Raw genomic sequence first — 10,967 nt, 5'->3', positions numbered from 1 at the left:
CTGGTGATCAGCCCGCCTTGGCCTCCCAAAGTGCTGGGATTATAGGTGTGAGCCACCATGCCAGGCCCCAAAAAATAATAATTAAAAAAAAATAAAAATAAAAAAGGTCTGGCGCAGTGGCTCATGCCTGTGATACCAGCACTTTGGGAGGCCGAGGCGGACAGATCATGAGGTCAGGAATTCCAGACCATCCTGGCCAACATGGTGAAACCCCCTCTCTACTAAAAATATAAAACATTAGCCGGGCATGGTAGCAGGTGCCTGTAATCGCAGCTACTTGGGAGGCTGAGGCAGGAGAATCACTTGAACCTGGGAGGCAGAGGTTGCAGTGAGCCGAGATGGCGCCATTGCACTCCAGCCCCGGGCAACACTGCAAGACTCCGTCTCAAAAAAAAAAAAAAAAAAAAGCAGTCTTCATACAAAATTTTGTGCATAGACTTAATATCCTCAGTGCCAGTTTCCCATTAGTAGAATATGAATACCACCTCCCTCAGGTGGTGTGGATTAACTAAGGGAATATATCCAGAGCACTTGGCACAGTGAATGGCAGCCACTGTCACTTCTGTCGATGAGAGCAAGCGGGTAAAGTCAAGCACCTTTCCCTGATGGCTGTCTGGATCCACGGAGAAGTATCCAAGACGCTCAAACTGGAACTTGTCGAAGGGTTTTGCCAGGGCCACAGAGCAGTCCACTAATGCTGCCTCCACCACGTGTAGTGATGCCTGCAGGCAGGGAACTCAGGCAACCATCCAACCAGGAAGGCCTACCTCCCCAACCCCAAACCTCATGAACCTACCAGGTTCAGGTCACCTAAGAATCCACCAGGCACCTCAGTAGGATCTTCAGGGTTCTTGTGCTGGAATCTGCAGCCAGAGTGAAGGTCATACCCCCAGCTGGACAGCCACAGCAGGCAATGTGCATCTTGTACCTGCCCCGACCCCATCTCTGTTCACTCACAGTCGCTCATAGAGGCGAACCTCACACATCAAAGGCTGTGACACCCAGTGAATAAAGGCCTTTGGCTTCTCTCCAGCATCTGCCCGTCTGCAGGTCACCTCCAGACTCTCTACAGAACCACTGGGGCCCTGGAAGTAGTGGGAGGGGAGCAGCAATTAGATCCAGGAACCACAACCAGGATTGCAGGCTACACTCACATCCTGGCCCCAGCAGGCACTGCAGTAGGAAGGCTGCAGCTGGCTCTCACCTTGACAACATGCTGCAGCTCAATGACGTAGCCTGTATGCCTCAGGCCCACAGGCTGGCCCCAAGCCAGGCGCTTAAATCCTGGCTCTGGCTCCTAGACATAGGATGTGGGGTAAACACAAGAGGCTGCAAGGGTCAAACAAGTGGTGAAGCTTCCCCACCCCCATGTCTGGCAAGGATTGGTTCATCTGAAGCAGGAAGTAGATGGACTGACAGCGATAAGGAGATGAAAGGTTGCCAGGACCAGACTCAGCAGCAAACGGGACCCTCCACCCCCACCATTTACCTCCTTGAAGTCAGTCCTCTCAATGAAGACAATGGGTGCAAAGGGAACCTGATGGAAGCCTTTGGTCTCATCAGCTGGGAAGTTGGGCACCTGGATGTCCAAGGACTATAGCAGGAGACAGGTATGAGTCATACTCAGCATGAGGACCTCCATGCCCAGAGCCAAGTGTATCCCCAGCTACACACACACATACACACACGTGCAACACACATGTTGAGGCAGGCCCACCTTGGCAGCAGGAAAGTTGGTGATGATGACCCGTAGTGACTCCAGCACAGCCATGGCTCGTGGGGCTGTGTCATTGAGCACATCACGCACACAGGCTTCTAGAAGATGTGGCTCCATTGTAGTCTGTGCCACAGTCACTCCCACCTGGCAGGAAAGTTCAGCATCAGTCACAGCTACAATCACAAACTGCCACACTCAACCCTCAATCTGTCCACCCAACCTGCTGGGCTATACCCGGGCACAGAAGCTGTTGATGGCCTCAGGCGGGAAGCCCCGCCGTCGCAGGGCCGTGAGTGTAAAGAGCCGTGGGTCGTCCCAATCCCTGTGGATAAGAAGGTTAGTGAGAAGGCCTTTGGGAGTGCATGCCATTAACCTTTCATAAGCCAAACAGCCACACCTACCGCACAGCACCAGTTGCTACAAGCTGGAGGATCTTCCTCTTAGAGACAACAGCATAGTGCAGGTTGAGACGGCCATACTCCCACTGCACGGGGCAATAGATGTCCAGTGCATTGCAAAGCCAGAAATAGGAAGAGCGTCTGGGGTGAGAGAGTAGGGTTAGGACTGGCCAGCTCTGGAACCAGGCAGAGACCACAGGAAGGGCTGCTGGAATTCCATTGGCCCTACCACCCCATGGACCCAGCTCCCTCACCGGGCCTGGAATTCCTTGGTGCAGAGTGAGTGAGTGATGTGCTCGATGGAGTCACAGAGGCAGTGTGTGTAGTCGTAGGTGGGATAGATGCACCTGTGGGGCATAGGCAGTGGGCCCTACCATCCAGCCCTACTCTGCCCTATCCCATGGCCTATCGTCCTGCTCCACAGCCCCCCACCCCACTCCATTCTACACCCACCATTTGTCCCCTGTGCGGTGGTGTGGTATATACTTGACTCGGTAGGCTACAGGGTCCATCTTGCCATCCTCCATCACCAGCTTCATCCGTAGTGTGGCCTCGCCCTCTGAAAACTTGCCCTTGCGCATTGCCTGAGGAGAACAAGGACTCAGGCTGTCTCTAAGCACAGGGGCATTTCATTCTGAGCACCTTGGCCCACCCAAACCCAGATGTTCCTCTAGGACCCCACCTCAAAGAGCAGCAGTGACTCCTCCGTGGGACGATCTCTCCAGGGTGAGGGCAGAGTATTATGTCCTTTGAGCTCCTCTACTCGCTGGTGGCACACATAAGCCAGACCCCTGTGGGGAAGGGGTGTGAGTGCCCAGCACGGCTGTGACCTAGTCAGCCTGCCTGGCTCTACGTCATGGCCCTGGCCTTACCTGCGGATAAGCTCCACAGCCCACGCATATAGCTGGTCAAAATAGTCAGAGGCATATGTCACTTTGTAAGGTGTGTAGCCTGGAGCAAAATGAGACAAAGTATGAGCAGCCAGCCAGAAACCAGTGGTAGGCCATGGTCCAAGGAGAGGCCCACTAACCACCAGCCCTTCTAGGCTTTGTCCAGTCCATACCCAGCCAGGCCACCATATCACAGATGGCACTGAAGAACTTTGCTTCCTCCTTCTCAGGGTTGGTGTCATCAAAACGCAGAAAACAGATGCCATTGTTGGCCTAGGAAAGTTACACCACCTGTGAACTCCCACATCATCCATTAGCCCCACAATGCTGTTCATCAAACTAGGATATTCACAGAGCACTCTCATGTCAGATTTTTTTTTTTTTTTTTTTCCTGAGATGAAGTCTCGCTCTGTCGCCCAGGCTGGAGTGCAGTGGCACGATCTTGGCTCACTGCAGCCTCCACCTCCCGGGTTTCTCCTCCAGCCTCCCAGTAGCTGAGACTATAAGCATGTGCCACCATGGCCAGCTAATTTTTGTATTTTTAGTAGAGGTAGGGTTTCACCATGTTGGCCAGGTTGGTCTCAAACTCCTGACCTCAAGTGATCCACCCACTTTAGCCTCCCAAAGTGCTGGGATTACAGGCGTGAGCCACCCCACCTGGCCTCATGTCAGAATCAAAAATGCTTTCAAGAGCTTCTCACCTTCCTGCATCTAAATGTCTAGATAAGGCATCTCGTACACCAACTTGGGACAGACAGCATAGCATCTTTCTAGGCCTAGGGACTCCACTGGCAACTCCCCCAAATTTGAACTCACTGACTCCTCAGAGGGAGGGAGCTATTTATTCCAATAAGCTCAATAGATTCCTAGGTATCTGTCACACATGTGGTTCCTTTCCGTGGTGTCTGTCCACCTGGGTACATTATTGGGAGCAGACAGCAAGGCAGGGACATGGTATCCACTCATGGGAACTTCTAGTGGTCATCTTGCTTGCCAGGTGCCTAGACACATGCTTACCTTGGCATAACCAAAGTTGAAATTGATGGCTTTGGCATGTCCAATATGCAGGATTCCATTGGGTTCTGGCGGGAACCGGGTACGTACCTAAAATAAGGGGGATGGGAAAAGAGAAATAAAGTCAGAGCTCAGATGACCCTAAAGAAACAGAAGTTCCCTCCCAGGAAGGCCATGGTAATGGGTGAGATGGGGCAGTGTGGAGGCAGCCCAGGCACTCAGGCAGGTGTTTGATGGCACAAGCTCACATGACCACATTCCCACATACCTGCCCACCAGTAATCTCCAGGTGCTGCTTTAGTAGATTCATGGTATGTGGAGTGACCACATAGCCTGGGGTCTTGTAGTTCTCACCTGCCAGGACCAGAATAAGCCTAAGGACCAGGCTGCAGCCAAAGCCTCTGACCCTAGGGGCCTGACTATAGGAGCTGCTGCCAAGATCCAGCCCTCCCCAGGGTTTTGACATGCCCACTAACCAGGCTTGTGGAACTTAAGGGCCTCCCCCCGGAGCTGCTCCATCAGAGACAGAGTCTGGTCAGCAGTCTCACCTGTGGGGAACAAAACAAGGAAAACTTGTCCTCTGGATACATTTACCATATCCTACAGCCAGAACAGAACTGAGTAGACCCCTCTTCCCTCAATTCCAGAGAGATCTAGAGCCAGACATCTGAGGCCTCTCATGCCAGTCTCTGGGCAAAGGGAACAAAGGAAACACCAGGAATCCCAGTCTTGAGACAGAAGTCAGGGTACTGAGTAAGCCAAGTGCCTGAGGAGCCTGTAAGGACTCTTCTGAGGAGGCTCAGAGTCAGGGAGCTGAATGCTGTGACAGGAGCCTCAAGCTTCTCACCATTCTCCATCACATCTTTTACTGTCCTCCGGTCTGTTTCTTCCAGCCGAGCTTTTGCCACCTGAAAGAAGCCCCAGGTGCTTCAGAAAATGGCATCAAATTTTCTCTTGGACAGGGTCTTGGGATTACTGTGGTCAGACACTTCCTTCCCCAACCTGAAGTCTCACCATACCTCACCTCACCCTCAGGGACTCAGGGCCATGCCCAGCCCTACCTTGGGCTTCTTCTCCAAATCAGCCTCCAGCTTGGGGCCCAGAAGGTGGAGGACCTGAGCAGAGACCAGAGTCAGGCAGGGACAGGAGTATCCTCTTTCAAAGAGCCCCTGACTGATCCTACCCACCCACCCAAGGCTTCCTGGCCTATCTACCAGTACTGACCGAAAGATCCTACCTAGCCCATCCCACCACTTCTCATGTGGGTCTGCTAGCTTAAAATGCTCTCGCTCTTGTTGCCCAGACTGGAGTATTGGTCTTGTTGCCCAGTGTGGAGGTGCAATGGCGCGGTCTCAGCTCACTGCAACCTCTGCCTCCTGGATTCAAGCAATTCTCCCACCTCAGCCCTCCTGAGTAGCAGGGACTACAAGTACCCGCCACCACGCCCAGCTAATTTTTGTACTTTTTGTACAGATGGGGTTTTACCAGGTTGGCCAGGCTGGTCTCGAACTCCTGACCTCACGTGATCCGTCCACCTCAGCCTCCCAATAGTGTTGAGATTACAGGCGTGAGCCACCATGCCCAGCCCTCTCCCACCTTTTTTATTGTTGATTTTGAGACAGGGTCTCACTCTGTACCCCAGGAAGGAGTGCAGTGGTGCAATCAGAGCTTAATGCAGCCTTGACCTCTTAGGTTCAAGAAATTCTTCCACCTCAGCCCCACAAGTTGCTGGGACTACAGGTATACACCACCATGTCTGGCTAATTTTTAAATTTTCTGTAGAGATGGGTTCTATGTTGCTCAGGTTAGTCTTGAACTCCTGGGCTCAAGTAATCCTCCTGCCTTGGCCTCCCAAAGTGCTGGGATCATAAGTGTGAGCCACCATGCCCAGCCCTCCTCCTGCCTTTTATCCCTTAGTGGATTCCAGGCCCTGTTCATACCAGCCTTTGCCAGCTTCAGCTTAATGAAGCATGCCCACCTGCATGTCCACTTCATTCTTGATCATTTTGCCATCTGCCCATTTGAGCACAGCCCGAGCCTCTCCTAGAAGCATAGGCACAAGGAGCTGCAGAAAAGCAAAAAGTACTCCCCCCACCTCCTTTCCAAGGAAAGGTCCTGGCTGACCACGAGAACCAGAGCCTGAGCCCAGCCAGACCACTTTAAGTGACTCCTGTTCCTTCCCCCACCTCCCTCTCACTTGTGCCCAGAAGAAAAGGCATGACCAGAGAGAACAATATAGCCCCGTTCCAGGCACTGCTCACCCATCAGCAGCCCCATGTTGAAATGGTAACGTTCCACCAGGAGCTGAGGCCGGTGCCTGTTAATGGCAGCCTCCACCTGCAGAAAGCCACACCATGTGGTTCAGGAAAGCCACCTTTAGAGATATTCTGAGAACCCACACCCTCACTCTGGGTCTTCCTGGGGAGGGAAACTGAGCCACTCCTTTCCATGGCCAGGACTGGGGAGGCAGACAATGCCTGGGGAAAGACTCACAGCCTCCTCAATCTGCTCTGGGGTCACAATGACACCCACGCCACATTCCTGCTCAAAGTCCACAGTGTCGATGGGGTCCAACGGGTGACTCCGCACATACTCAAGGGCAGCTGAGAAAAAAGAGCCCGTGAGTTTGTGGCATCTCTGCTCCAAGAAGTGGACAGATAGGGTCCCAAGCTCATGAAACTCGAAGGACAGTCTGGCCTCCTGAAAAGTTAAGCCCTGGCCGGGCGCGGTGGCTCAAGCCTGTAATCCCAGCACTTTGGGAGGCCGAGACGGGCGGAGCATGAGGTCAGTAGATCGAGACCATCCTGGCTAATACGGTGAAACCCCGTCTCTACTAAAAAATACAAAAAACTAGCCGGGTGACGAGGCGGGCGCCTGTAGTCCCAGCTACTCGGGAGGCTGAGACAGGAGAATGGCGTGAACCCAGGAGGCGGAGCTTGCAGTGAGCTGAGCGCCGGCCACTGCACTCCAGCCTGGGCGGCAGAGCAAGACTCCGTCTCAAAAAAAAAAAAAAAAAAAGAAAAGAAAAAAGAAAAGTTAAGCCCTGGCACCACCACCCTAGAGGACACAGGGAAGAAAGAAGCACGTGTCGAGAGTGGATCCCCCTCAGACCCTGACAGTTCCCTTGTCAGTCTCACCATAGGCCACCCCCTCCATGCCTCAGTGCCTGTGCAGAACCAGGTGTCTAGGAAGAAACTGGAGGACTTGGCAAAAAGGGAAGACAGGGGTCTTGGCTGAAGGGAGGCATTGGTGCGAACTGGCAGGACAGGTAGGGGTCTCACCGCTTAGCTGGGGCTCAGTGTGGATCTTCTTACTGGCTATGTAGCTTACAAGGAAGGAGAGACGCCGAGTATCCCTGAGTCGGGAGGCCAAGCCATATAACAGGGTCCCAGTAGCCTTGTCAATGGTGGAACCCAGGGTCTGCTGAGCCTGGGGTCAGAGGGGTCAAGAGAGAAGCCCCGCGCTCAGTGAGAGGAAAGAGCAGGACAAGTAGGGCAGGTCGGGATCTGGACCCCGCCCCGCGCTGCGTTGCAGCCTGGTACGCAAACCAGGCCGGGGGCAGAGGGGCTCGCACCTGAGTAGCGGCCTCGCGCAGCTGCGCGCTCAGAGCCGTGTTCTTGAGCGTCTCGCGGGCCTTCTGCTCGCTCAGGCCGAGGCCAGTGAAGAGCGACAGGGAGTCCAGAGTCGCCATCGCAGAGACACCGGAAACCAAAAGAAACTTAGGACCGCGTCTGCAGGTCGGCGTTCACTCGCTGACCAATGAGAGCGAAGCCTCCGGGAAGAGCCAATGGTGTCCTTCCTTGGCGGTAGGGGGCGGGGCGCTCCAAGGTCGTCTACCCTATTTAAAGAACACAGGGCGGACAAACCGGCTTTTCCAGGGGCTTCGCTTCCGCCTCCGTGGAACTGGGCACTTGAAGGGGTGTTGGCGGGCGGCAGGGCTTTTGGAGATATTTGCCACGTACCTGGAAGGAAGGTGTTCGGCCCCGAGGCAGGAGGAAGACACAGGCGTGGTTTTGCTGTGACTTTTCTACTTCAGCCCTGGGAACCCCATCTTAATATAGTAATTGTCCTCGGGGGCAAATGCGAGTCCCTGTCGCGCTTTTGATGCCACAACTTTGGGGTTGTCATGGAAACAGTTGAGCAAAATGAAACCCGGGAAATCCCTGATCCACACTGCATCGCAGAGAATGTGTGGAATGACCGATTCAGGGACCCCATAAGTCCGCCGGTTTTCATGTGCCCACTTGGACACAGCTGGCCAGGAAAGGGAAGGGATGGGTCTGGGCCAGGAGGGACCTCACATAAGTTCTATGATGATTTGGTTTAAAATCTTGGCCAGGCACAGTGGCTCAGGCCTGTAATCCCAGCACTTTGGGAGGCCAAGGTGGACAGATCACTTGAGGCCAGGAGTTCGAGATCAGCCTGGCCAACATGGTGAAACCCTGTCTCTACTAAAAATACAAAATTAGCTGGACATAGTGGCGCACGCCTGTAATCCCAGCTACTCAGGAGGGAGAGGCTGAAGAATCGCTTGAACCTGGGAGGAGGAGGTTGCAGTGAGCTGAGATTGTATCACTGCACTCCAGCCTGGTGGACAGAGTAAGACTCTGTCTCAAAAAAAAAAAGAAAAAAAAAAATCTCATCCCACACTTACCCTCTTGCCAAAGCATTATCAGGGAAACCACAAGCAAATTAGACCTTGAAATCCCTCTGCAAGCCTTTGAGAGAGGATATTTAAATTGGGAGAGGGTGGGACAAATGAGATGGAATCTTCATGATTATAGCTGTTGTGCTTGGGAATCTCCCCACAGTCTCACTGGACTTCCAGGATCTGCTGGCTAAAACAGAACGGAGACTTTGTGTGTGTGAAAAGGGACTTAGGTAGGGGGTTGCAGAGAATGAGCAGCTGTTGGTGGGATGGTGGAAATCCCCAAATTTGAGATTAGAGCTCCTGCAGGAATTGGTGATGCTCATACTTATGGACCTTCAAGGAATAGGCAGGATCCTGACTAGTCTGTATCTATATTCTGTGTCTTTTGTGCCCACATCCCATTAATGACCAAGCTCCAAGTCTGGGCCTACATCTGGACACCACCTAATGATCACATAGCAGGTGCTGACCAGGGCCACATGCTGTATCACTATCCAGGTCCAATGCTGTCTTGGGGCTTCCCACATCTCCATGGCCCGGTGGCCCCAGACAGATGCCTAGCCCTGCAGTGCTCTACATGAGAAAGGCCAGGTGCAGGAGTTAAGCAGGGATGCAGATCAGTGGTGCTAAGGACAGGTACCAAGAAGCAGAGCCATAGCCACACCAGCCTTTCACCAAATTTGAAGCTGCAAGTGCCCAGCCCACCATAAAGGTGCCCATGATGAGCAAACTTATGCAGAGTGCCTGCCACTGCCACTATTTCCTCAGTAGCTGATGCTGCCAAAAGATTAACTGTAGCACCATCACCAAGTCCTACAGGTCTGGTGATGGCCCCCTCAATGAGATCAAGATCTGCACTCCCTTCCGTGGTTACTTCATGATACACTGTGGACCCCATGGCTACAAGTCATAGGATGAGGCAGTAGCCCCACCAGTGCCACCAAGAATGCCACAAGTGGTAGTACCAGTGGATGTCCAGCTAGTCCCCTAGATGTCTATGACTTGCACAGAGCAGAAATGTTAAATTGTGTGGGCCCAGTCTGGAGGTTAGCCTGCCTGCATGAGCCCCTGGCACTCCTTCCAGGAAAGTCAAGAGAAAGATGACCAAGTGGAAAAAACCAGGCAGCAGCCAGCAAGGCCCAGTCATGGAATGGACAGAGGTAGGGTCCAGCAACCTCCTGGGCTCAAACAATCCTCCCATCTCAGCCTCTGAAATATTTGGGACTACAGGTGCATACCCAGCTAATTTTTATATTTTTAGTAGACGGTTTCACCATATTGCCCAGGCTGGTCCTGAACTCCCAGGCTCAAGCTATCCTCCCACCTCGCCCTATTGCCCAGGCTTGTCCTGAACTCCCAGGCTCAAGCTATCCTCCCACCTCGCCCTAAAGGGCTGGGATTACAGGCATAAGTCACCACACTTGGCCAGTTTCAGAAACACTTTTTTTTCTTTTGAGACAGAGTCTTGTTCTGTCGCCCAGGCTAGAGTGCAGTGGCGCAATCTCGGCTCACTGCAACCTCCGCCTCCCAGGTTCAAGTGATTCTCCTGCCTCAGCCTCCAGAGTAGCTGGAATTACAGGCACCTGCCACTGCACCCGACTAATATTTGTATATTTAGTAGAGACGGGGTTTCACCATCTTGGCCAGGCTGGTCTCAAACTCCTGACCTCATGACTCACCCCACGCCCCCCGGCCTCTCAAAGCGCTGGGATTACAAGAGTGAGCCACCACGCCTGGCCAAAGAAGGAAGGCTTCAGGGACTCTTAAGGGAAGACTCTTAAGGCTGGCAGGCCCCAGCACCCTCCCTCCAATAGAAGTCAGACAAGATTCACTCTGGTCCTCTCTGCTTGTCCTCTTTTCAGGGCAGCAGTATCTACCCCACAGCAGTTTTCCTCCTGCTCTGTTACCCGCAGGGATGCAGATGGTATTCAAGTTACAGCAAAGAAAAAGCTGAGAACAGGAGAGGAGGAGGAAGATCTCCCAGTACTTCTGTCCCCCAAGTCCTCCCTGACTTGTCTGGCTGTCAGCCCCAGGCTGCTCTGGTGAATGCACCTTTTATTCCATGCTGTCAGCTCCAGTGCTTCATATACTCCTCTGTCCCTTGGCCATATTGAAATCCTGACTATGCTTACCACAGCTGCCTCTTATGTGGGATCAAAGAACAGCAGGTAAGCTCCAAAGAGCTGATAGCACTGGGGTCTTCATGACATGAGCTGGGACCCCATCATCTCCCTTCAGACTAGAGCACCTTCAGGGTTTCTCATATATAAACACACACACACACTCTCCAAATGATG

At 53.1% G+C, this 10,967-nt stretch overlaps 1 protein-coding gene across 2 annotated transcripts in view; it reads right to left on the bottom strand.

Moving 5' to 3' along the window:
• Positions 1-7,852, bottom strand: part of QARS1 (glutaminyl-tRNA synthetase 1) — a 9,973-nt gene extending 2,121 nt beyond the window's left edge. Inside the window, exons 1-23 of one of the 2 annotated variants that reach the window (XM_017868123.1) lie at positions 7,594-7,852; positions 7,301-7,448; positions 6,513-6,622; positions 6,281-6,356; positions 5,998-6,062; positions 5,081-5,134; positions 4,867-4,927; positions 4,496-4,567; positions 4,288-4,373; positions 4,023-4,109; positions 3,179-3,278; positions 2,988-3,066; positions 2,798-2,906; positions 2,569-2,699; positions 2,370-2,462; positions 2,119-2,256; positions 1,952-2,039; positions 1,718-1,861; positions 1,490-1,594; positions 1,205-1,297; positions 958-1,085; positions 797-863; positions 597-722 (exon numbers count right to left, since the gene is read on the bottom strand). In XM_017868123.1, the coding sequence (XP_017723612.1) occupies positions 597-722; positions 797-863; positions 958-1,085; positions 1,205-1,297; positions 1,490-1,594; positions 1,718-1,861; positions 1,952-2,039; positions 2,119-2,256; positions 2,370-2,462; positions 2,569-2,699; positions 2,798-2,906; positions 2,988-3,066; positions 3,179-3,278; positions 4,023-4,109; positions 4,288-4,373; positions 4,496-4,567; positions 4,867-4,927; positions 5,081-5,134; positions 5,998-6,062; positions 6,281-6,356; positions 6,513-6,622; positions 7,301-7,448; positions 7,594-7,710 (2,277 nt within the window). In that variant the 5' untranslated portion in view covers positions 7,711-7,852. The remainder of the gene's footprint in view (positions 1-596; positions 723-796; positions 864-957; positions 1,086-1,204; positions 1,298-1,489; positions 1,595-1,717; positions 1,862-1,951; positions 2,040-2,118; positions 2,257-2,369; positions 2,463-2,568; positions 2,700-2,797; positions 2,907-2,987; positions 3,067-3,178; positions 3,279-4,022; positions 4,110-4,287; positions 4,374-4,495; positions 4,568-4,866; positions 4,928-5,080; positions 5,135-5,997; positions 6,063-6,280; positions 6,357-6,512; positions 6,623-7,300; positions 7,449-7,593) is intronic. The other variant, XM_017868124.1, reaches the window with a different exon arrangement.
• Between the last annotated feature and the right edge of the window lie 3,115 nt (positions 7,853-10,967).

The sequence above is a fragment of the Rhinopithecus bieti genome, unplaced genomic scaffold, assembly GCF_001698545.2.
Source record: "Rhinopithecus bieti isolate Rb0 unplaced genomic scaffold, ASM169854v2 scaffold_3875, whole genome shotgun sequence".
In the NCBI taxonomy this organism is placed as follows: Eukaryota; Metazoa; Chordata; class Mammalia; order Primates; family Cercopithecidae; genus Rhinopithecus; species Rhinopithecus bieti.
This window is presented reverse-complemented; position numbering and strand designations above follow the sequence as displayed.